This window comes from Galendromus occidentalis, unplaced genomic scaffold (assembly GCF_000255335.2).
Source record: "Galendromus occidentalis unplaced genomic scaffold, Mocc_1.1 scf7180000075896, whole genome shotgun sequence".
Classification (NCBI taxonomy): domain Eukaryota; kingdom Metazoa; phylum Arthropoda; class Arachnida; order Mesostigmata; family Phytoseiidae; genus Galendromus; species Galendromus occidentalis.
The window spans coordinates 1,379-23,121 of record NW_003803886.1 but is presented as its reverse complement, the minus strand read 5'-3'; the positions used below and the strand labels follow the sequence as shown (position 1 = coordinate 23,121).

The following is a 21,743-nucleotide window of genomic DNA, read 5'->3' as shown; positions in this document are numbered from 1 at the left end:
CCGATCGCATAACACGAAACAGCACCGGCTCGATGCCCTACTTCTGGAACGCTATGCAGCTCTGAGGGCCGCAGCCTCCAGCAGAACTTCCGTGTGAAGTTTGCCGTCACCACAACAGAGCGGATTCCGCCTCGCCCACACGTTGCCCCAGAGGGGAGAGGGTACCCACTTCAGTCGGAGACCCTCAGTTATGTCATAACACGTTCTTTTCTCGGACAGGACGAGCGTGCTCTCATGGCCGTCGCATACGGACGCTGACGGCGTGACTTGGCTTGAGCGAGCTCGGACTCACGGGCAGATTCATCCTGGATTACAAAAGCGGAAGATCACCCCCCGACGAAGCTTAAGCATAACTCTTTGAGAGGTTTCCATAATGCGTTCGCGGTAGGAGTCGTCGTTGTCGCTCTTCCCCCCACAAACACAATGAGCTGCAGCATTTGACCTCGCTTGACCATGAATGCGCAAGGTCGTTCTAGAGGAGAGAACGTGACTCGCGTGGGGTACTCAGTGCGTCACTACGGGTCGCTCATGGGCCGTGAATCGCACGGGGATAGAATCTCCGGTGAATGGAATTTTAAATAACAATGCGATGATCGTCGAGCTCCTACACAGTTTGCTGGGAGAACGATCCCCTAGAAAACCAGAAAATAGGGAAGGAACCGGAAAATAGAGAATCCCGCCTTGATTCGACCAAGGCCTCTTCTATCGGATATTTTCATCTTTATCCGTCGTATTACCTCATTATATGAGAGTTGAAGAGTGATATAGTCACAGACCAGAAAAGTCTCAGCGACAATGGAGCGACAACACTGATCGATATACGATGAATCAATTCCACCAGGGCTCACAAATGTGGTGTTCCTCGAAGTGACACGTCTATGTTCCGCAGGAAGACCTTCGCTACCTTTGATATCGACAAGAAGTTTCTCGGAAGCGTTCGGAATTCAGCGGAGCCACTGACGATGACTAGACCGGAAGTTGAGATGATTTACATGAGCTTGAAATCAGAGAATCGACCCGAGAGTCTGATATGTGAGCTCCTTCCCTGCCTGATATCTCCGTCGAGAGCATCGATCGCGGTCGCTAGAATATTCCAACAGACATAGAACACGTCGTTGAATAATCAAAATGTTCTGCGCATCGACCCGAAGATGATGATCATGGTGGATTCTCATTCAGATATAGCCTCAACCGAACAAGATCTGTGAAAGTTCTTCCGGATCGGGATGTGTTTTGCATCAGAGACTTTTCTCGCTCGGCAAACGAAGTTCTGATCCCTCGACCCCTATCTGTCCCGTTCCGCTGTCTCGGTCAGTGGATTTATGAGCGAGCCGAGTTCAATGAATCTCCAAATTAGAATGATCCAATTCATTCTTCCCCAGGAAGCACCGGGAACAGATGTGTTCTGAGACTAAGACGAAATCCATCGCAGGGGGAAATTGAGCTCCCGATCCGCGGCTCTTCTGATCCACGCTCTATCTGCTGTCACGAGTTTTCATACTATCTCGCGAGTGTCAGCTCAAGACGCACAATTCGCGTGTTCGAACAGAATGCTCTCCTGGATGGGCTGAATATTGACCGAGAAGAGCTTTATTGTCAATCGAATCGAACGGAGGACGTTCCACGTTCCACACACATGAGGTCAGCTAGTCGAGCGCACAAATCGAAGCGGAAGTGTTCCTGCGACCGACACAGTCCAGTTTTCTGACCGACTTAGGAAAGCTGGAACGGCAACCGACGGGTCTTACGTAATGGTCACGCACGCATCGAACTGGGTTGCACTGGGGAAGGGAAACGAACTCGAGAGGATCGTATTCATCGGTCAGCGGGCGATAAGAAAAAATCATCCGGATATTGAAAACGGAACAACGACGTATTTTCGCTCTCTGGATATTCGAGAAATCTTGGCGGTATCTCACTCAGCAGAATGTCGGCTGTGAACGATTGATCTGATCCCGTGAGAGGCACATCGCGTGCTGATGCATCGGAGCCGATGAGCATCAATCGGAAACCAGATTTCGAATCGAGGAAAGCTCATGGCACTCTTTTGTTTAGCCGACGACTTCACACATCCAGCTACAACTGATCACATGACAACCAGCTTCTCTAGGAGTCATCGAACATTTGAATGCCAACGCCACTGGATCGCGTCTGCATGGCGACCTCTTGTGAGTCGTTCCACGGGTGAATTCCGCGGGTACTCCGCTGCTCTGACTGACGAGAGCCCTCCATGGACTCTCCAGAGTTTAGAGGACTCTGCCTTCCAGACGAGAATTGACTGAGATCCCGTATCGGGCTGCTTGCACTGACTTACATGCAAACTGAGGTTGATGCCCCGACGAACACCGAGGCTGCCGGAGTTGTTTGACCTCCCTGAGAGAAGTATTCATGCGTACGCGAGCGTTCACGGATGCGGTAAGTTCGTACTGCAGTCCGGATGACTCCGTTATGAGCGAATTCGTTTGGGTTCATTGAGATTCCGCTCCCGCCCGGCTCGTGAGCCGACCTTCCAGCCTCGGCGACAGCAAGCGGAGAAGAAGAGCGGCTATCCCAAGATCCGGGGAGCCGGGCAGCCATCGACCCCTTCTTCCACGAACGAGGCAACGACACTTGGTGCCAGCGGAACAGTTTTTCTGCTTCTGATGCCCACTCGGACACCGCCTCCCTCCGCGCTGCTTCGGTTTTTATCACGGAATGATTTTCGTCCCCTGTCCCACTTCTGCAGAAACCTACACTTAGATCTCAGATCTAGAACTCCTAGAAGTCCAACATTTCTTCCCTAGTCGAACGGTGAATGAAATTCAGGTCTTCGACGTCCCGGTGCCCGGCTTGGATGTTTCCGATCCGGAATCCGGCAAAGAATCTATATACCCTGGACATACGTTCTCGCTTTTTCCAGATCACGACACGACGGGATGATGAACGGCACGCATTGATCCCCCGGATCGAAAGCGACTGCGACGCCGCACGCTCGTTCTGGTCGGTGAGGATCGATGTACGCCTTTCACGGTCATGGCAGTTTTCTGTCCACAGCCAAGCGTGCCAAACAATGAGATCGAGTCCCTTTCTATCCGGGCGACTTCGGAGCTGTCAAGTTCGGGTCGCTTGGAGCTCATGCTCCGGTTCTCGTGGCGGAAACGGGAAATCGGTCGTCGGAAATCGTCGGAAATTTTTCGGGGAAAAACCGAGAGATATGACAATCTACACGTCTCGAGGAGGGCAAAGTATTGACACCGTCGGAGGAGGAGCCGACGCGCGTTAGACTTGAGGAAGCATATCCGGGAAAGACAAAAATCTTGAAGGAGGAAATTCTGGTTTCCCCGTCATATTCATTCGATTTATAGGGCAAAACAGAAACATAGAGTTCAGCAGTCTCGGAGCCGTCCCCGATGATTCGCTATTTTTCCTAGGAGCGTCGGAAACCTGTCAGAACTCCAATATGAGGAAAATGCGAAATTTTCCTTTGTATTAGGAACGAGAAAGAGCTCCGGCAAAGATCACCATACCCGACGGATAGAGCTTCCCTTTTTCGAAGCCTGGAGGAGATCCAGAGCTTTCTGAGGGGTTTGCAAGATCAGCTGATTTACAGAGTGAAGTTCTCGGAGGGATATTGTCGCCAGGATCGAGCAGCGTGACTGGTTTCGTCGGAGGACTCAGGGAAATGAGCTTATTTCGCGCCAGCGATGGAAGGATACACCATGCTCTATCACGAACATGCACTACAATCCTCTTGATTCATTTGGAAAACGGATCCTGACGATCGTACTCATATAGGATTCATCGTACACTTCTATGCCTTACCAGAGGGCTGCTGCTTTCCGTGTAGTAGTCATTCATTGAGTTGTCGAGCGGTCACTCACGAGGAGCCTCACAGCGGTGCGCGAGATAAACAGAGTTTCAGAGAAGCACGATGAATTATTTACAGGTTTATGTCTCGCATCGTGCGTGTTGCACCAATTCGGATGAGTTAAACTTCAGGCCGAAAAACTCGGCTCCGCATAACTTGCCGACGGGGAACTTCACCAGGTGTTCTCAGTTTAATGAGTCAACTGTTGCCGACTTCGGCGTCGACGATCACTTTCTCACTCTCCTCGTCTCCCTTGCTTGTTCTCGGTCTATGTCTCTTCGAGAAGATCGGTTGCCTGGATACGCTTGCTAGCGACTCTACATTCGTCGCCGCCGCGCCGCCGCTGCTACCGCCAGCTCTCTGCTCGCCCAGTTGCTGCTTGCGGACCAGCAACAACAACACTCCCCGTTCGCGGGTCTAGTCGAGAGAATTCCGTTGTTGCCTCGGGAAAGGAAGGGAATCCAGGAGAGAGAGAGAAAACGCGTGCTAGTCGTGTCTCCGCTTTCTGACCGGTCGTTCGACCACCTGGATTCCGCTTATCGAAGCTCCGATCACGGATTCATTTTATTGACGACATCTCAATCTGGGGAGAAAAGAATCGAGTCCGAAACTAGCGCATGGCTCGCTGGAGGGCAGAGACTCAAGTCAGACTGTCTTCGATCGTTAGTCGTGAGAAATCGGTGATCCCAGCTGTATACTCCGTGCAAATCTAGATCGATGCACTGGTCTTGAATGTCGGGGTAGATTCTGTGAAAGTCTCGTCTTCTGTTGTCTTTGATAAACGTCGAAGCCGAGTCTGTCCGGACCGTTCCCTACGAAGTCTCATTCCCATTCTCCTCGATCACCCGGTGCTGCTGACTGCGAGCGGATACTTCGTCCTAATCTTCGATCACCGATGGGGCTCATTCTCCGATCCTTCGGAGCATCAGCCGTCCCAGAGTCCTTCAGAGTCGAATGATCGCTCTACCCTTCAAATCGATTTTTTTGCGGTCTTCCCGACTGGTAGCAATCTCCAATGATTCTGAGTCGACATATCTGATCTTTGCTCAATGATTTCCCGAAGAAGAGCGATGTGCTATCCAGGGCTTTTTTCTCGCCCGGTTGACCACGTCTCGGAATCCCGGGGGACATGAAAGCATGAAAATGGCTTAATTCCGAGCAGCTGAAGGTTATTCCTCAGGAACGGCTCCGAAAGCTCGAGCGCGATGCTATCAGTGGAGGGCACTCTATGACAGTCCTCCCGCTCGCGGCATCGTTTGTGGGTTGTGGGCAGCGAATGTTTCTCTCGATTCCAGCTCTGGGTATCTCAGAATTATTTGGAGACTAATCCTCAGCATGATATTCGGCGGGATGCGCGTTCCCACAGGATCCGCCGGTTCGCGGTCACGTTTGGGGAGTCCCATGTTTTCAACGTTGAGAAAGGGAACTTGGGGAAGGGCATGTAGACGCGTGGTCGTCGTCCGGATCGGTCTATCAACACGATCATCTGTTCCCGGTCTGTCTTTTGTGGTGAAGCCTCACGGCAGGCTCTCCGGTAAATTGAAAAAGGTAGTGTTTCTTTTTAATCTCCCGGAAGAGTGTAGAAGCGATCTTCAACCCGAGTGCTGTGCTGGAGATACAAGTCATCGATACCATGAACAGAAAATTGTGTTGGACGTCAGCGACTAACTGAGCAGGTGGGGATTTCTGACAGGATTAGAGACGGTCGGAGTGTCTGTTATAACGAAGTGAGCATGCCAGAAGTCACGTAATAGATCGGCGACTGGAATCGATGAGAGGGGCTCCGTATATTTACGCTCTGATCGAGGAATGAGACGAGTATTCAAAGCGTCAGTCAGAATTCGATAACAATCGAGTTTCATTCACGGATCGACATCGTTCAGGATCAAGTCCTCGGAAAATGCCTCGTTGTAATGATTTTCTCCGTTTTCGCTCGAAATTGCGCAGGTTGCCACTCTGACGAACACATGGAGTCTCAGATAAAAAAATCCTCAACACCAAGAGATTCACACCAACTGGCCAGTGCGGGGGCGGCTGTATCAATCAGGGAGAAACCTACGATACCGATAATGGTCAAGTATTCGTCAAATCCAACTTCAAGGACGGCGCGAAACAGATGTTCGAAGGTGAGAATAATCCGCCATGCGAAGCCGTTCTGTGTGGCGGGAGAAGGCCCCATCGCTGTGCCAGGGCTCTCATTCCCAAAGATGTTCTTTGAGATCCGATCCGTGGATATTCCATTTCCCTTTTTCCAGGAGAATTCGCCTCCTTAGAAGCTATCCGCGCCACCGGTGCTGTCCGCGTACCGAAACCCTTGCACGTGGTGGTATCAGAGACCGGCCATGGTGCAGCCTTGGTAATGGAGGCTCTCGACATGGTCTCTTGGGAGAGGAACCCATATGACCTCGGTCGTCAACTTGCCAACCTCCATCGACACAATCAGATTTTAATCGAAAAAAGTAAGGCCCTTTCTGAGGCAGCTCGGCCCTTTTTACGTAGATTCCTCCGTTGTGGAACGTCAAAGACTGATCCGCGGGTGGGCACAGGGAGAGCTCCTTTTGTCCTAAAAATTCAATACCGAAATGAAAAAAACGCGGTAGCACTCCATTCTCAAGAACAAGTAGACAAACGCCCACATTACAAGCGTCCAGAGGGAAGACGCTAACGACTCGTCTTCCCACCTGACGGAACAGGTGTCCCGAATTCTTTGCACGGAAATAACCCACGGCAGGTACAACGCGAGCATCTCTCCGGAGCGAGGTCATGGGGAATCCAATTCCGTTATCGGTTCGGACCACCTCCTTTCCGCCGAGAAAAGATAAGGGGAGCTCTCGACCTTTTCGCGATCAGGACCAAATTAAGAAATTCCATGTGTTTCAGATGACCCCTCGGCGGTCCGACGCTTCGGTTTCCATATAACAACGTGCTGCGGATTTTTGCCATTGGATAACACTTGGAAAGACGATTGGATAGACTTCTACGTTAATAATAGAATCGAACCTCAGGTAGGGCCTTGCGACGATACAGGAACTCCTCTGAAAACTGAACTGCCATCTGTCTGGCTCTACTATAGCCATCCTTCCGCAGATCAAGTTGTTGGAAAACAAAGGCGAAGACACAGGAATCCGGGAGATATGGGCGAGAGCGATTGATGACTTGCCCCGTCTCTTCGAAAATGTATCGGTAATTCCGTCGCTTCTCCACGGCGACCTCTGGTCCGGGAACACAGCAGAGGTATGTTTCTCACGGAACACAGAAGATCGCTCAGAGCCACATCTGTAGGCGTCCAGTTGAGAGACTCAAGATGGCAATCTTATTCCAGGTGGAGGGAGAGCTTGTCATTTTCGATCCGGGGAGTTTTTATGGACACTCGGAATTCGATTTCGGTATAATCAAAATGTTCGGCGGCTTCAATCACAGCTTTTACGATGGATACCGGAAAGTTATACCAGAGGAAGAAGGATTCGACGGGAGGTGTGATCTCTACGAGTTATTCCATCAGTTGAACCATTGGAATCATTTTGGATCCGGATATAAGCGATCATCTATAGAGTTGCTGAGAAGATTATCCGATCAGGATGTCTGATCCGCTGAGAATGATCATTGAACAAAGGAATCGGGACACATGTTTGTCTCATACGTCCCGATGCCAATCAATGCGCCGCCGGCTCCGTGGAGCGTGTCGCATTTCACTTCACGGTTGCCTCAAATCGCCTCCATCAGGAACACAGCTTGAAGGATTTCACGATACCTCACTTGTCCTTTCCAAGTTAGATCTCATAAGACCGGCCGAGGTATGGATTCATACTGATCGTATCGAACCCTCGCGATTTGCCTTCGCCTGATCTTTGCATTTGTCTGTCGTGGAACAAGGTGTTGTCGCGTCGCATTTGTGTATGTTTGCTTTTGTGAGCCTTGTCCTCCTTCCGGGTTCTCTGGCAGGACAGCCTGAAGAATGTCGAGGGCTTGCTCCTCACCTACCCCCGAAGTGAAAACAGGGGGAATGCGAAATCCTGCGGTCGTAAATTACATCATTTTTTTCTTCAAACTCTTTAGTATTAAATCAATCTCTCTCCTTACTTCCTATGGAGCACGTGAAACCCGCAAGGTGGATATCCACGATCCAATCAGTATAAATGCTACATTCGCTCGGTGCTTCGTTTGGCAGGTCTGATAGCGAATCGGGAGCGGCCAGTATTCAAATGCTCAAGTTCAGGAGCGGAATGTACAAATGCATGAATGTGTATATTCTAGCTGAGAGTGAAACTCATCGGATCCGGGGCGATGACCCTCCTAATTATTTACAGCAGTCCTCCTATCGATAGGAAGCATATTGTCCTTATCTGGAGTCTGAAGGACGGAACCTCTGTACAAACATCGGATATGTCTCCCGACTAGCCGCGAAGGCGTTCTTCGTTCTCTCATTCGACGAGCTCCGCGTATATCTGCAGGGTCATGCAGGATCGGGGATTGAGAATTTCAGCACTCTGCGTGACGAAAAGCAAGGTGTCGAGTCCCCACATTCCTGTGGTTCTCCCACTCGTTTCTAAATTTGCATAGATATACTCTTCCCATCCTGAGACGTCAGAGGAAAATCACGCGGCCGGCGTGGATCGTCACAAGGCGGCTGACGAGTGACTGACCAATTTCGCTAGCGTCAACATGAGCAGGAGAGACATAGACTTGAGGGCCACTGACGAATTGCAGCCGTCCTTTGAGTTACAAGTGCAGGTCTCGATGAAAACGTCGAAGGTGCCGGTACGCATCAAGCAATAATTTTCGTCGCCGTGGCCTTCGCCGGGCTCTCCCAGATATGCACAAGATCGAATGACCCTCCAGTTTCCGTTCACCTGTCGCATAGAGAAAATCATCAACGTTTTCGAACGCTACTCAAGCATTGAGACAAAACTCATATAGAGACGAGAATCGAGGCTTCAATACGTCAGGACACCCCGCCCCCTCCTTCTCCGGAAACGAGCCGGAAGAGCAACGAACCTTTTGGCGAACCTTGCGGCACATCGTGGCAATCAAATTGGGAAGATGAGGCAGATACCTCCTGTTGCATTCAGTGATGGGGAGAGTCGTGTTGTCGAATGGGTCGGCGCATAGCGGATCGGCGTGGCTTTTACATTCCCAACATTTGATGGCGTCACCTAGAATAATTCGATCAACACGATTTCAGCTCTTGTGTCTCACCTCAGTGGCTCCGTCGTGAGACATCGAAATGAACGAACACGCTCCGCACCGAGGGAGGCACATGCCAGAGTGCTCGGAATTCATGAGATATTCGGCATAAACTGTTTTCGAAATCGAACCCGCGGACTCATTCCGGTCAGCGGACTTGGTTGACGCACGCGAGGGTAGGGTTTCCCTGGCTAGCCTCTTCTCTAGGCCCGCTCAATAGCTGGTCATTCTCCTCATCCAGCCACATTCGATAGCTTGCGAAAGATGTCGAAGTTGACGCGGAGCGGAGAACTCCTGAACCCGGAAAGCTCGTCGCCGATTCGAATATAGCTCGCTGTCAACTCCCAGCGAGTGCTCCGCCCATAGAACGCATGGCGGTAGGGAAATCGATGGTACATAGTATCGACGGCATCCGGTCGCGGAATGCGTGGATACGCTTCGAGTATATTTACTTACCCATTGCGATAAACAACGCGCTGATGAGAACACCTTGGATCAAGTACGACATGGTTGCGCTTATGAGTTCGATCCCGAATCGAGACGGAATTAAGGCAAAGGATTGTATCCTCGGAGAGCCTGATTCTTCGAGATCCGCGACCCGCCGTCGGGGGTTCCTGAGTGGGATGCGAGGGGAGCAAATCACAAATAAGAGCCCTGAACTTCACAATTCAGCAAACGGATCGGAAGAATCTCTTTTAGCGTGGCACTCATCATGAATCTGTCCAAAGCGTTGGGATCGAATCACGAGCCGTTCAAATGGCTCAGCGCCTCTCGGGCGAACGTCGAGCAGAAAATCCAAACAGAAAATGGAAGCAGCGGTGAGGCGCCACGAAGTACTAGTAAAGGTACGCATGCGCCGTCGGTGTCACCGGCCGCTTCGGCGTCAAAGGCACGGTCGACGCTGTCGTTGCCGTCGCCGCTGTTGATGTTGTAGACCGACGGACCGGCTGGTCCACCCGCCCGCCAGTTCGTCCGTCCGTCTGTCGCTGGGTCGCCCAACGGAGAAGACCAAGAGCTAGGTTAGGTTGCCATAGTTGCGTCAACAGAAGCACAAACAGCCGCGCACAATGACGAATGCACGATCCTGTCGTTCAGTCGTCTGTCTCTGCTCATTGTTGACTTCACTTCCTGCCGACAACCCGATGGGCCTGCCCAGAAACAGCCCCGCGATACCACCAGCGTTGTCGGCGTCGTCGTCGTTGCCGTTGCTGTCGGTTCTCTTGGCTGTCTTGCCCACCCGCCTTCCCGCGCGAACCTGCTCGCTCGTTTTTTCGCTCACTCGCTGCCAAGGAAACTGAAATCAATACAAAACGGCAAGTCCGCGAGCGATCCTATGTTCTTAGTCACCGGGCGAATCAGAACTCTCGCTCGTTCGAGACTTCCACCGATTCCCACGCTAAACCTCCGACATCATTCCATCTATTGAAACCATCTCCCCGCTCGGCTTTTCACCGCATAATCGAGTTATGGAGAGGAGATTCCGGCGGGCTTGATTATATTCATGGATTCGCGAGACATTCTCTCGATCAGAAAGAATCATGGTTTCGAGATTCTCCCTTGTCTTGGCTTCAACTGGGGAGCGTATGCTGTTATTTCAGACGTCCGCGGAGAACTCGCTCGGTATGAATAAGCTTCCGCAATGCTCTTCAGATTTTCAGAATGTCCTGACACAAAGGAGTTCGGGGAATACCTGAAAATTATTTCGAATCGATTCTGACGGGTTATAGCGACCTGCAAGCCGACCATCTGCCTCCACCCGATCCTGCTTCGCGCTCAGCATCGCCAGAAAACCGGAACATCGCAATCTCATCGAAGGGGAAAAAGACAACTGAGCAATGATCGAATCGAGGATGACTCGAGAACTAATTCCGGAAAGAATCCCCAAACACACGATCCCCCGTCTGCCAACGCCTAATACTAGGAAGTCATGAGCCTCATCATTCGTCGTCATACCAGACTACGTTTTTTTTATCCCGGCTCCGTGGTGCCCGGGTTGGACTGAGTACAGAAGTCTTCGGTGGAGAAAAACGACCGGAAATTTATACACAACCATGGTTCCAGAACACATCGTACACCCGTAGACGGCGGAACGTAGTTCCTGCGTCCACGACTCGAAGATTCTCGGTACTCGAGCGTTCCCTATTACGGGGACTGGTTTTCCGCGAGAAGCCATGGTCCACGCTTTATTTGAAGAGCGTGAGTCTCTGTACGGTCCAAAGGTCTTTCAGTACGCTTTTGACGGTACTCCGGAGGATCAGAGCCTCGCTGCCCTGATCGTTTGCAGGTCTGTCGATAGCTGCGAGGATTTTCTCGCAAATGTCCATCTGACGCTGGATGCATTCAGCGTCTGCTACTGCTGCATCCAAAAGTGTTCGTCGCTCGGGAAGAGATCGATCTGGAAGTGAGGAATCGTCTCTAAGTTTTCGCAAGACAACCCGAGATCCACGAGCGGATGATCTATGGTGGCGCCACTGCCTTCCGACAGGAAACTCACTAGTGTCCTGATAAACTCGAAGAATTCGGATTTCGATGCCTCTGAGCGCTTTGCGGAGATTCGCCATCGTTTCAGCGATCTTGGTGAGATTTAGGAAACGCTGCGGATGATTCGAGCCGCCTGGAACCAGAGACGGTAGGCGGCCCTCGGCCATAGCGCGGAAAGCAGCCACTTGGTGAGTTTGTTTTTGGACGATCCGACGTGCATTCTGACAAGCGATGCATACATATCTCTCAGGAACATGTTTCTCGTTTTCGAGTCCTGGAAGCCAAGGGAAACCTTGAATCATGGGGACAATCGGTCGAATTTCGATGTTGTTCTTCCAAGGGAGCTGATGGCATCCCCGGAGAGCAGCGGCTCAGCGAGAGCTCAGGATACAAGGCTCTCGAGGTTTCAGTCCCATCCTTCGACCGGAACTCACCGAAACAACTGCCATGTTGCCAACAGAGACAGAGGTCGCACTGCATCATCAATCCACTTTCTTCTTCGACTCCGCACGGACAATGAACCATATCTTTTTCAACCGAAGTGTCCGGGCCTTGCTTCGGGTCCGAAGTCGCCTGACACCTGGGCGGAGTGATGACGGGCTCGTCGTCCGAGGGAATTTCAGTCGGCTTTGCAAGACTGATGTCCTGTTGCTCCTCGGCGTCCTCTTTCTCACCACCGTGACTTCTTCTCCGCTTCTCCTTCTTATCGGCCGCAGCGGGCCCGGCCTCTGTTTTCTGTTTCTTGATGAATGCGGATTCGGCCTCTTGCATCCGCTCGGTTTTCACAACTTTTCGCTTCTCGCGACCAAGCACCAGAGGCTCAGGAATCGGGACGAACCTTTGGGGAAACGGGGATGCATGGTGTCAGCCGGAGAAATGTTCAGAATTCGCGCGTAAGAAAGCACCGGAAGGTTTTACGAATGCGATAAGGGGCGTAAAGTCTCAGATCGTGAATTACGCACCTATTCTGCCCAACTCGTCCGTAGAGGGGTGTGCGCGGAACAGGGTTTCCCACGCTAATCGGAGTCGACTCGAAGGAAGAGGGGGCTATGCTAGCTTCTGGGAGTGTACCGAGCGCTGCCCGGCTCGGAAGCGAACTAGATTCGGTGACGTGCGGGAGCTTCTTGAGCTCGTCTTGGGACCGTGACGCCGGGGTCTGTTGATCTACGGAGTCGATGACGGTCACGTTTGAAATGTCGGTTGAAGACGAAGTTTCAGTCACAGCATCGAGGTTGATCTCCTTGGATTTTTCTGCTTGAGTACGTTGCTCTTCCGCCGATGTCCGTGTGCGTCGACCGTGTGAACGGCGACCTTTCGATTCGGCGGACGCAGTGATTGCCGGGGCGACGACATTTGGGCCGGGCGCAGATGGTGTCACCGGGGTCGTCGGAGTTGACGGAGGTCCATCGATGGTGCTGGGCCAGAGGAGAAAAATGTCAGTCCATCGCTGCGCTATCGAGAAGAATATGGAAGGGGTTTCGATGCGAGTCGACATACTCACTCTATACTAATATTGTGATAGTGTTTCAAGTGGCTTCGCAAGAGCTTTTCCTTGCGGAAACTCTTGTTGCAGTTGTCCTGTGTGCATTTGAAGTCGTTGTGATCCTCGTTTATCGTGAAAGCTTTCCTAGGCAGCAGGTCCTGAGCACTCGTGACGACCTCGTATGCCCAACCGACTGGAGGAGGTCCTTTAGCAGGTACGGCGGGTTCGGCCAACGGTGTTGCGTTCGGCGTGGCATCGCCGACAGGGGACGGCGTCACAGGAGCAGTTTTCGGTTCCTGGAGGAGAAATCTATCTTGAGAGACTCATTCCAGGAATACTGATCGCTCACTGAGCCGTTTTCCGGAAGTGAATTAATTCGCATATGTCCCTACATACTTTTTCCTTTGGTTCTCTCAGGATTCGGGTAGAGGTCCTCTCTTTTGTTTCCTTCGTCTCCCTCGTGCTCTTGTTCGCTTGCGCAACATTGCCTTTCGTCGAGGTTGCTGTCGAGCTGCTCACCTCATTCCCCACACTACTTGAACGGCCGGAATCCTTGGGAGCATCAGTAGATTTTCGGGCACTCTTACGAGCGCCAGCAAGGAACACGCCACCGACCTGGAGTCGCAAGGTGAGAAAAATATCTAAATCGACGAAGAAACTTCGGGGAATCTCCCGTAAACCTCATGAATTACCAGGAGAACCGCACCTTGAGAGTTGTTGATGGTCTCTTCGTGGGTTTTTCATCGTCGGTGGCGCGACTTCTTCTTTTCATCGTATGCTGCTTTCGATGAACTCGGATGTTTCCGCCGTCTGCTCAAGAATGCGAAAGTGATTTTACATCCCGGGCAACGGTCTTCTACTACTCGGACATAAAGATCCAAAATTTTCACAGATGCGCCAGCGCTGTCAAAACAGTCCGAGGCGATCCGCTGAGAGCGCTCCGCTCTCCGACGCTCCGCGATTTAGAGTTTCCGATTTTGATTACATATATAAGAATATATAGAAACCAACCCTTCTCAATCCATTTGTCATAACGATGACTCCAACCCTGGAAATGGATGCACACTCGGGTCTCGTCTTCCTGGGTTACCCTGACCGGGTACCAGACGCCACCCTCCTCAACTTCTAACCGACTGCCGACCTCGAACTAAAACGACGGAATTATCGAATTATAGTCGCTGCAAGGAAACTATAACATGACTGCATCGAGCTTGGGTGACATCGCTTCCGTGCCGATCGGCGGTAGCAGATCGTCCACCACTGGTCCTTGAAGGAGCCATCGGACCACTCAACAGACACCAATTTGCGCATTCGGCTCAAAAATTCGCGCCTGCGGGCTCCGACTCTTTGAGAAGCGCACGTTTGTGGACAAGTCCTGTCGGGTCGCCCGAGTGAGCGCATAACGAGAGGTAATCACTCGTCCCCTCCATTCGTACCGTAGTTGCCAGCATCCAGGTGAAAGCTGCCAGACCTGCGTTGAACAAACAACAACTCCACAAACTCAACAATGTCAACAAAGATTTTCGGCAATACTGCCGTCGTAGACGACCCGCAGAGAGCTGAAGGCCCAGTGGCGGCTCTCCTCTGCTTGCTATTCCAGCAGCGCACGCGCCAAGATGTTAGGAGCCATGGTGAGCCTCCGCCGCTTTTGACGGCCAATGGAGGCGCGAGAATTCGAATGCCAGAGCCAAGTCGCCGTTCGCCATCCTCGCTGTATACGGACTACGGACTTCGAGACGGGTTCCGCACCCCGGTTCGCAGGGGGATGAAACGCACTTCGGAAGGCCCTCTGTCATTCAGGATCATATAGATCAGTTCCACGAACCGTTCCTTCCGAAGAAACGCCGGAATGTGTTGGCGATTGATGGATGGCGGCCCATGCAAGCACCTCTATTGCCTTGAGAACATCGTAAAGATGTTCCTCCCGGCCCGGGGATTCCTCCTGACGAAGTTCCGGCTTCGTGTTCCCTCCCAAATGTTCATACGGAGCATCGACTTGCTTCTTGCTCACAATTCACAATGACAGAATCGTCCCAGTGCATTGATGAATCACTAGAGTCGACAAAGAGCCCGTAGTAGGTAAACGGAATCATTTCTCCGAAGATTTCGAGACCTTCGAGATGCAACCAGGTGCTCACCATCGATCCCAAAAATCCATTCAAGCATTGGACTGATTGTCAGCCGATGCTCCTTGAGGAACTCAGGGCGTTGAACACGGTACCGAAACTTTGCTTCGGCATCCTGGCGGCCGGCGACAGGGTCCCAATCGATTGAGTAGAACATTACTTCCAATCCCATCTCGCATCGGAAAGCATTTTCATATCGCATCGCCGCTAGAGATATTCAATGAAACGCATTGCGCTGAGTGGAACTCCGCTTTTCCATGAAATTTCGTGCTGAGTCTTTAGGTCGGAGCACCATCGATTTGATTTCACGCTTCTTCCGTCTCACTCCGCGAGCGCCCGGAGAGCAGCGCCGATCCGTCGTCGCCCGCGATGGCAGCAGCTATTCCTGCCAAGTCCTGCAGGAATAGACAAGAATCGAGCATTGGGCGCCCGTGTTCCCTGGGCACGCCTGTTTGAGCTTCTGAAGGAACTGAGGAGCAAGTACGCGCTGGCCGACGATGTAGGAATCGTCGATCGAGCTCAACAATAAGGAGAGCGACCTCATCTCATGGCGGGGATTACTTGATTCTTCGGTTTCATTTTATGCGCTGAAGGGTCAGGAGTACATCGAGATCAACAGAGTCAGATCAGGTGATTAAGGCGCCTTTGGAAACGAGGGCATCCAAAAATTTCTCGGGGATGCTATCCCATACGGAGCGATCCCCAGCAATTATATCGGAAAAGCTGACACCTGTGGAAGCCTTGCGCCAGAGATGGTAAAGGACCGAGTATGAACCGGAAGAGCTTCAAAAAAAGCAGCCCAGCGAGCGAGTGAGAGTACGTCACTGATATTTTTCGACTCGACAGCGCCTGTCGAAGTCGAAGTGACGGGAGACTACATGGGTTGGGGACGATCCCGACGCAGAAGAATCGACGGAAAATCTAGGGATTGTCTGCTTAGTCAAATTTTTCGTAATCATGAAATGCTTGTGCCGGCCAGACTGTGCTCAGAAGTGAAAGGTTTTAATGCCAAGGACCGCACTGCAACCTGGCTCGTGGTTTCCGGTCGCTCCTTCCATGCAAGCTGCGAGAACGATTCCGAAAACCACTTTATCACCTATTTTGCTGAATTGCGGGGTGCCAAGCTTCTTGTACTGCGAACGCAACGGAGGTCGCGAGCACTTCCAGGGTCAAGACTCCTCTCCGGCACGGAATGACGGCGAGGCTCTAGCTCCAATACATGGTAGTTGCTTTCCCGGGGGCATTTTTTTGGTCGTGGTCTCTCAGCTTTTCGCGGGTTTATTTCTTGGATACAATGATCGGATCATCCATAATTCGCCCTGAGAATGAAGGAAGTAGCAGCCTCCTCTCTGGAATATCGAGAACTTGGATTAAGATCTATGAAATCAGGTGAGAATTGATAGCGTTCGGTTAAAATCGTCGAGTTTAGGCATGGATTGATGAGCCTGCGGAGATTTGGTAGGCTCAGCTCACCGTACAGCATAGATCATGAATGAATGCATGAACCTTCAAACTGACCTTTTCATTGATGTTCACGGATGTCGAGGGGAGGGGGAGCAACAAGTCGACACTTCCCATCCGATTGGAGAAACCCTTTCGGCTCATCCGTCCTCATCGATGGGGAGTCACGGCACCGAAAACCTTGACATCACGCTCTAGTTCAACAAGTCATCGAGCTGTTCCTGATGTTGGGATACCATGGGATCGTCATGACATTTCACGGCTGGAATTTTCGGAAATCATCAAATGGAAAAGGAAAACACAACTCCCAAAGAATCTGTGCGACCGCCAACATATGGAGGGTTTCGTTTTTGGATTGTAAATGAATTACCGTAGATTGGTTGGATCCTGGTACAGGACTCTCTAAGACATTCTTCTTGTAGAAAACATTTTTCAGATCGACGATGTAGAAGCTTTTCTGAAGAATTTTGTCCGAAGATCCCGCTCACAGTCCGACCCCAGCGTGTCGATAAAAGAGTCCCGACGAGTCGCTTGTCATAACTAGAGACCGGGACTTCATGCATTAAAAAAACGGGATTATGCATGCAAACATGCACTGAAAACAGCCGAAATATGCTTTGAAATGAGCAATATATGCACTCAAAGAATGTGATCAGAAGCGTCGACTCGGTTTTTAAGGGATTCGATCAGCCTTATTCATCCACGTACGCTCTCCCGATTTTATACTATTAATGAGCTTAAGAATTAGGTAGTCCGAGGGAGGCAGTAGACTATTGCATGCATTCCGAAATTTTCAAAGGTGATTTCCGTCGGGTTTCGCTCAAAACGTGCTCCAGAGTAGAGAAGCTTCTCTCGACGTCTACGGAAGTGATTGGTGCAAACATGGAGGAAGCCAGCTCTGATGGGTCCAAACCAGGGACTTCATCAGCACTGTGGTCTCCTTGGAGGACGTTCGAAATTCCTCTGAAGGTGGTGGAGTCACCGTTGCGAGCCACAGTCGCTTCGCACTTGTCTAGGATGTATTGCACAATGACCCCAGGGGCCTTCTTGAGGTCTTGAGCCGTAGATGACCACTGCTAATGATTGGGAGTGTCCCGACACCTGTTGTTGGAACCCATGGATGCGGTCACGGCGCTGCTGGAGTTGCATTATTGCAGATGCTCGCACTCAACGCACGGCTCGAATTGTCCCTCACCTTGTGCACTCGCCAAAGAAACTTTGGAGCCTTATAAGTTCGTCCTGCGGACGAAAGCAACAATCTCTGCGCTCACGCTTCTTATCAAACCCCTCGAAGGCTTCTCTGGATATCTTCGCAGACTATTTCTCCTCTGTGGGAAAATCCACGTCGGATCTATGTCCTGCCCCTTCCCGAGCCTCGGTCACTCTGGACGCTCTCCTCTCCTGCTTCACTTGTACTGCGAGCGCTCCCTTTGAGCTCCGATACATCGACCCCTCATCTCTCCCTGAGCTCGCTTCTTCTATGAAGAGCTCCTATGCCCGTGCGCACACGTCAGTCCCTGCTGAGGTTCTCCGTAACGTCATGCATGACATATCCGTACAAGTTGCGTTCTTGTTCAATCTCTCTATCCGACACTCGCACTTCCCGTCAGCCCTCAAGAAGTCGACGGTAGCTCCTGCATATAGGGGGAAAAGGTGACGATACTTCCCCCGGAAACTATCGACCTATAGCTTTGTCTCCCTATCTATCGAAGCGCTGTGTTCTGTCGCAGCTCGAAACATTTGTCAGCAGTCGTGATTGGATTTCCCCCAACAGCACGGTTTTCGCCCTGGCAGCTCAACCGAGACTGCCCTCCTGGAGATCAAAGAGTTCATTCACAGATCGTTGCATCGGAGAATGCCAGTCATATCCCTCATCCTGGATCTGTCTAAGGCGTTCGACTGTCTTGTACATGCGTCTCTCCTCGAGATACATCGGTCTCTCGGAATCGGCCCACATACGCTGGACTGGTTGACCTCCTCTCTCTCAGGTAGACTCACTGTGGTATCGACTTGTACTATCCAGTCCGACGCCTAGGAAGTTGCCTGTGGGGTTCCCCAGGGATCAGTTCTAGGACCATTCTTGTTCCTTGTAAACGTGAACCCCCTCCTTCTATTCGCAAACTCGCTATCACCAGATCTCAAAGTTGTGTCTTTTGCAGACGATACGAGTATATTATTTAGCCTGGATCGAGCCGACTCGAGCCGCTCTTGAACACAACTCAATCACTATCTAGAGGAGGTCATCTTCTCAGCCTTCTGCTGGCTTCGGTTACGGTGAATGCCTCGAAGACGAATGTACTCTGTTTCACGCCTTCCCGATGGCATTCATTCGACATACTTTCTCCGATCTCCCTAAACGGAGTCGACCTCCCCCTCTCGCGCACTGCCCCTTGTCTCGGGATAGAATTCGATAACTCCCTCAGTTGGAAGCCTCACACGGAATGACTGCGATCCAGACTATCCTCGCTTGTATTCTGCATCCATCGACTCCGACGCTTAGGTTTCCCCCGCGAAGTCCTGCTAGATGTTCTTCGTGCAATTTTCAGCAGCTCTGTTTCGTATTGCAACTCCGTTCGGGGATCCTCCGCCCCCGCTTCCTCTCTCAACTCAATTCAAGTCGTAAAAAACAACGCACTACGTGCGGTTTTTGGCCTACCGACACATACCTCAGTGAGAGATATGCTCAAACATTTCTCTATCCTCACCATTAGACAACTCTATTTCTACAGGTTATCTCGCCTCGCCTTCTGCTCAGTCCACCAAACCTTACCTAACTCTCTTGCGCTGTCTGATCTTGTTCTCTCAGAACGCCGCTCCCGCCATTTGCTCATTAGAACTACAAACGTTGCCTCCCCCGCTCTCTGTGGCTCGCCTTCACATCAAATGGCTCATGTATGGAATGGATTACCGTATGATTTGCGGACCGCCAGCTTATTCTCCTGGTTCAAGAGATTAATCATTGTCCACTTGAGAAAAAATGCGGCCTAGAGCCTGCGGGCCAGAAAGACTGAGCCAATATCTAAGTCATATAAATAAATAAATATTTAAATAACCCTCGATTATATCAACAGTTTTTGGCAGTCATTAGGTGAAATAATCGAGGTTCTATGGTACTGTACTCGATATGCATGCTCACAGCCACTGATTCAGAATAAAAGAAGTTCTTTCCCGTTTGTGAAAATAGGTCACCGCCCTCTGGACTGGCCACCTCACGATGACTAATATCGAGGGGGCAGCGTCCGGTGTCGATGCTGAATACTATGTTTAACAAGTACTGTATAAACGAAAATGACTTACTCAGCGTGAAGCTTGCGGTCTGAACAGATGTACATAGCTCCCAGTTTAATAATAAATAAAAATAATAATAAATGCATGAGACATCAAACTGACCTTATCATTGATGTCCACGGACGGCGAGGGGAGGGGGAACGGAGAGTCGACTTTCTCCATCGAATGGGAGAAACCCTTAGGGCTCATCCGTCCTCATAAATGGGGAGTCACGGCACCGAGAACCTTGACATCACGCTCTAGTTCAAAAGCTCATTGAGCTATTCCTGATTTTGAGCTCGACGTGATACAATGCGATTGAATAGTGGATGGCTGGGAATCGACCGTTCCCTTCCAGGAGTGGGAACTTCATGTCCGCTCGCGATCAGATGAGTTTGATTGACCATGTAGCGTCACATGACGACTCATGAGTCATGACTCGTCTCGACATCGGAAAGGCTTATTCTGAGCAATGGCTTTGTGAAGAGCAATATGAGTAGACTCTATACGAATCGGTATTCGAGCGAAGAGATGAACCAGGAGAGCATGAGTCATGCTTAGGGCTGTATATTATTTGCGGCAAAATTTCGCCGAAATCGCGGGCTTGTCGCGGCGAAAAGTCGGTCTCAGTTTGTTTCAATCGAAATTACTCCACAATGACCTCCTCGGAGCATGAACGAGTTGAGAGAGTCTTTCGCGATCAAATCCGGCACGAATTTCCAGTCTTGACAGTGTCCAGATAGTGTCAACTCACACGGGACACCGCGGAAGAAATCGAGAAATCGCGAGACCTTTCCGGAATTCGCCGGAGATCGCGGAAAACTCCAGGAATTCGCCGGAAAACGCGGGAATCGCGGAGATCTCTAGAAATCGCGGCTCAGGCTCAAAGTCGCGGTTTCCGCGAATCACGCAATCGCCGCGAAAAATTCACAGCCCTAGTCATGCTCAACTGTGAATTCGCTTTCGCCATTTCTTCTGACTGGGATAGTTCAACCTACTGACTCGCTGACCATAACACCGAGCCTGGAATTCCATGGAAAGTGCAGAAAAATCGAAATTTCATAGATGGTACGAAGCTTCCATGTATGCATGAATTCGATCACTCTGCAGTCGAGGGGATTACTTCGTCGTGTGAAGATCAGCCAAGAGCCATCAGCCGATCAAAAAGAATTCCCCCGGGAAGTTCCGATTTCATTGATTCCCTAATGAAGACTCTGGAATAAAACATATGAATTCACGCGGATTCGGCCCAAAATATTCTCTTCCTCTGGATCATTTATCGGGCTCATCCATACAGGCGAATCTATCCCATCCTGGCGGAGAACGGAATTATTCAAGAATATCATTCAGAGATGGAGGACATCGGGACGAACACTGAGGAATACGGGACTTTTCTGACATGGATATCAGGGAAAGGTTGAAGAAGTTGTCAACTTGCGCCCCGCGAGGTCATTCCGCGTCCGTCGAGTTCAATCTGCAGTGGAACAGCCCACGCAAAGCGATCGAAAAGTCGCGAACAGACAGACGGACATAGCGCTTTTATTATACAGAGGGATAGGCCAACAATGAAACCGGTCGCAGGTCCGGCTTCATCCGTCCTGTGAAGCTATCCCAGGAAGCGATGCCGCGCGTACAACTTAGGCAGCTTGGGATATCGCCCACTCAGAGACGGTCCAGCCCGGAAGAGTCTCCAGCGTGTGTCTCGAATTAATCGCGATCTATAAATTGATGTGAATTCGGAATCCGAGGCTCAAACCGCGAAGTTTCACGGAAGAATCAGCTATCAAACTTCCTATTCTGGATGGCCTTCGGCTCAAACCTACCGAATCGATGTGTGAAGGGGCTCATCGGATCGGAGTGCTCGCCAGATGCGCTCCGAAAGAGCGGGGCATTT

The 21,743-nt window shown here is 51.0% G+C and overlaps 3 protein-coding genes across 3 annotated transcripts; 1 reads left to right on the top strand and 2 right to left on the bottom strand.

Annotated features, from left to right (window-relative positions):
• The first annotated feature begins 5,182 nt into the window (after positions 1-5,182).
• LOC100902574 (ketosamine-3-kinase) lies at positions 5,183-7,590 on the top strand. The gene is made up of 6 exons (XM_029113012.1): positions 5,183-5,222; positions 5,827-5,973; positions 6,103-6,306; positions 6,728-6,852; positions 6,935-7,081; positions 7,170-7,590. Exons 1-6 carry the CDS (start codon positions 5,183-5,185, stop codon positions 7,431-7,433), a joined length of 927 nt encoding a protein of 308 aa, XP_028968845.1. The 3' UTR covers positions 7,434-7,590.
• A 678-nt stretch (positions 7,591-8,268) lies between these two features.
• Positions 8,269-9,539, bottom strand: LOC100902434 (uncharacterized). Its single transcript, XM_003738341.2, has 4 exons — positions 9,488-9,539; positions 8,843-9,000; positions 8,491-8,697; positions 8,269-8,334 (listed from the first exon to the last, which is right to left on the bottom strand). Exons 1-4 carry the CDS (start codon positions 9,537-9,539, stop codon positions 8,269-8,271), a joined length of 483 nt encoding a protein of 160 aa, XP_003738389.2.
• Positions 9,540-11,198: 1,659 nt separating this feature from the next.
• Positions 11,199-14,595, bottom strand: MBD-R2 (PHD finger protein MBD-R2). Its single transcript, XM_003738340.2, has 9 exons — positions 14,432-14,595; positions 14,007-14,142; positions 13,702-13,805; positions 13,392-13,610; positions 13,014-13,291; positions 12,475-12,927; positions 11,947-12,350; positions 11,526-11,786; positions 11,199-11,426 (listed from the first exon to the last, which is right to left on the bottom strand). The coding sequence occupies exons 1-9, from the start codon at positions 14,444-14,446 to the stop codon at positions 11,215-11,217; spliced, it is 2,082 nt and encodes a 693-aa protein (XP_003738388.2). The 5' UTR covers positions 14,447-14,595; the 3' UTR covers positions 11,199-11,214.
• Between the last annotated feature and the right edge of the window lie 7,148 nt (positions 14,596-21,743).

Bases quoted from the DNA above. Each gene is read 5' to 3' on its own strand.
- LOC100902574 (XM_029113012.1), top strand. From the start codon at position 5,183: ATGATATTCGGCGGGATGCGCGTTCCCACAGGATCCGCCG. The intron at 5,974-6,102 runs GTGAGAATAATC...CCCTTTTTCCAG, and splicing joins CGCGAAACAGATGTTCGAAG to GAGAATTCGCCTCCTTAGAA. The intron at 6,307-6,727 runs GTAAGGCCCTTT...CATGTGTTTCAG, and splicing joins TCAGATTTTAATCGAAAAAA to ATGACCCCTCGGCGGTCCGA.
- LOC100902434 (XM_003738341.2), bottom strand. From the start codon at position 9,539: ATGTCGTACTTGATCCAAGGTGTTCTCATCAGCGCGTTGTTTATCGCA. The intron at 8,698-8,842 runs GTTCGTTGCTCT...TCTATGCGACAG, and splicing joins GCCGCAAGGTTCGCCAAAAG to GTGAACGGAAACTGGAGGGT. The intron at 8,335-8,490 runs GTCAGTCACTCG...TTCGTCACGCAG, and splicing joins TGTTGACGCTAGCGAAATTG to AGTGCTGAAATTCTCAATCC.
- MBD-R2 (XM_003738340.2), bottom strand. The intron at 13,611-13,701 runs GTGCGGTTCTCC...TTGCGACTCCAG, and splicing joins GACCATCAACAACTCTCAAG to GTCGGTGGCGTGTTCCTTGC. The intron at 13,292-13,391 runs GTATGTAGGGAC...TTTCTCCTCCAG, and splicing joins TGAGAGAACCAAAGGAAAAA to GAACCGAAAACTGCTCCTGT.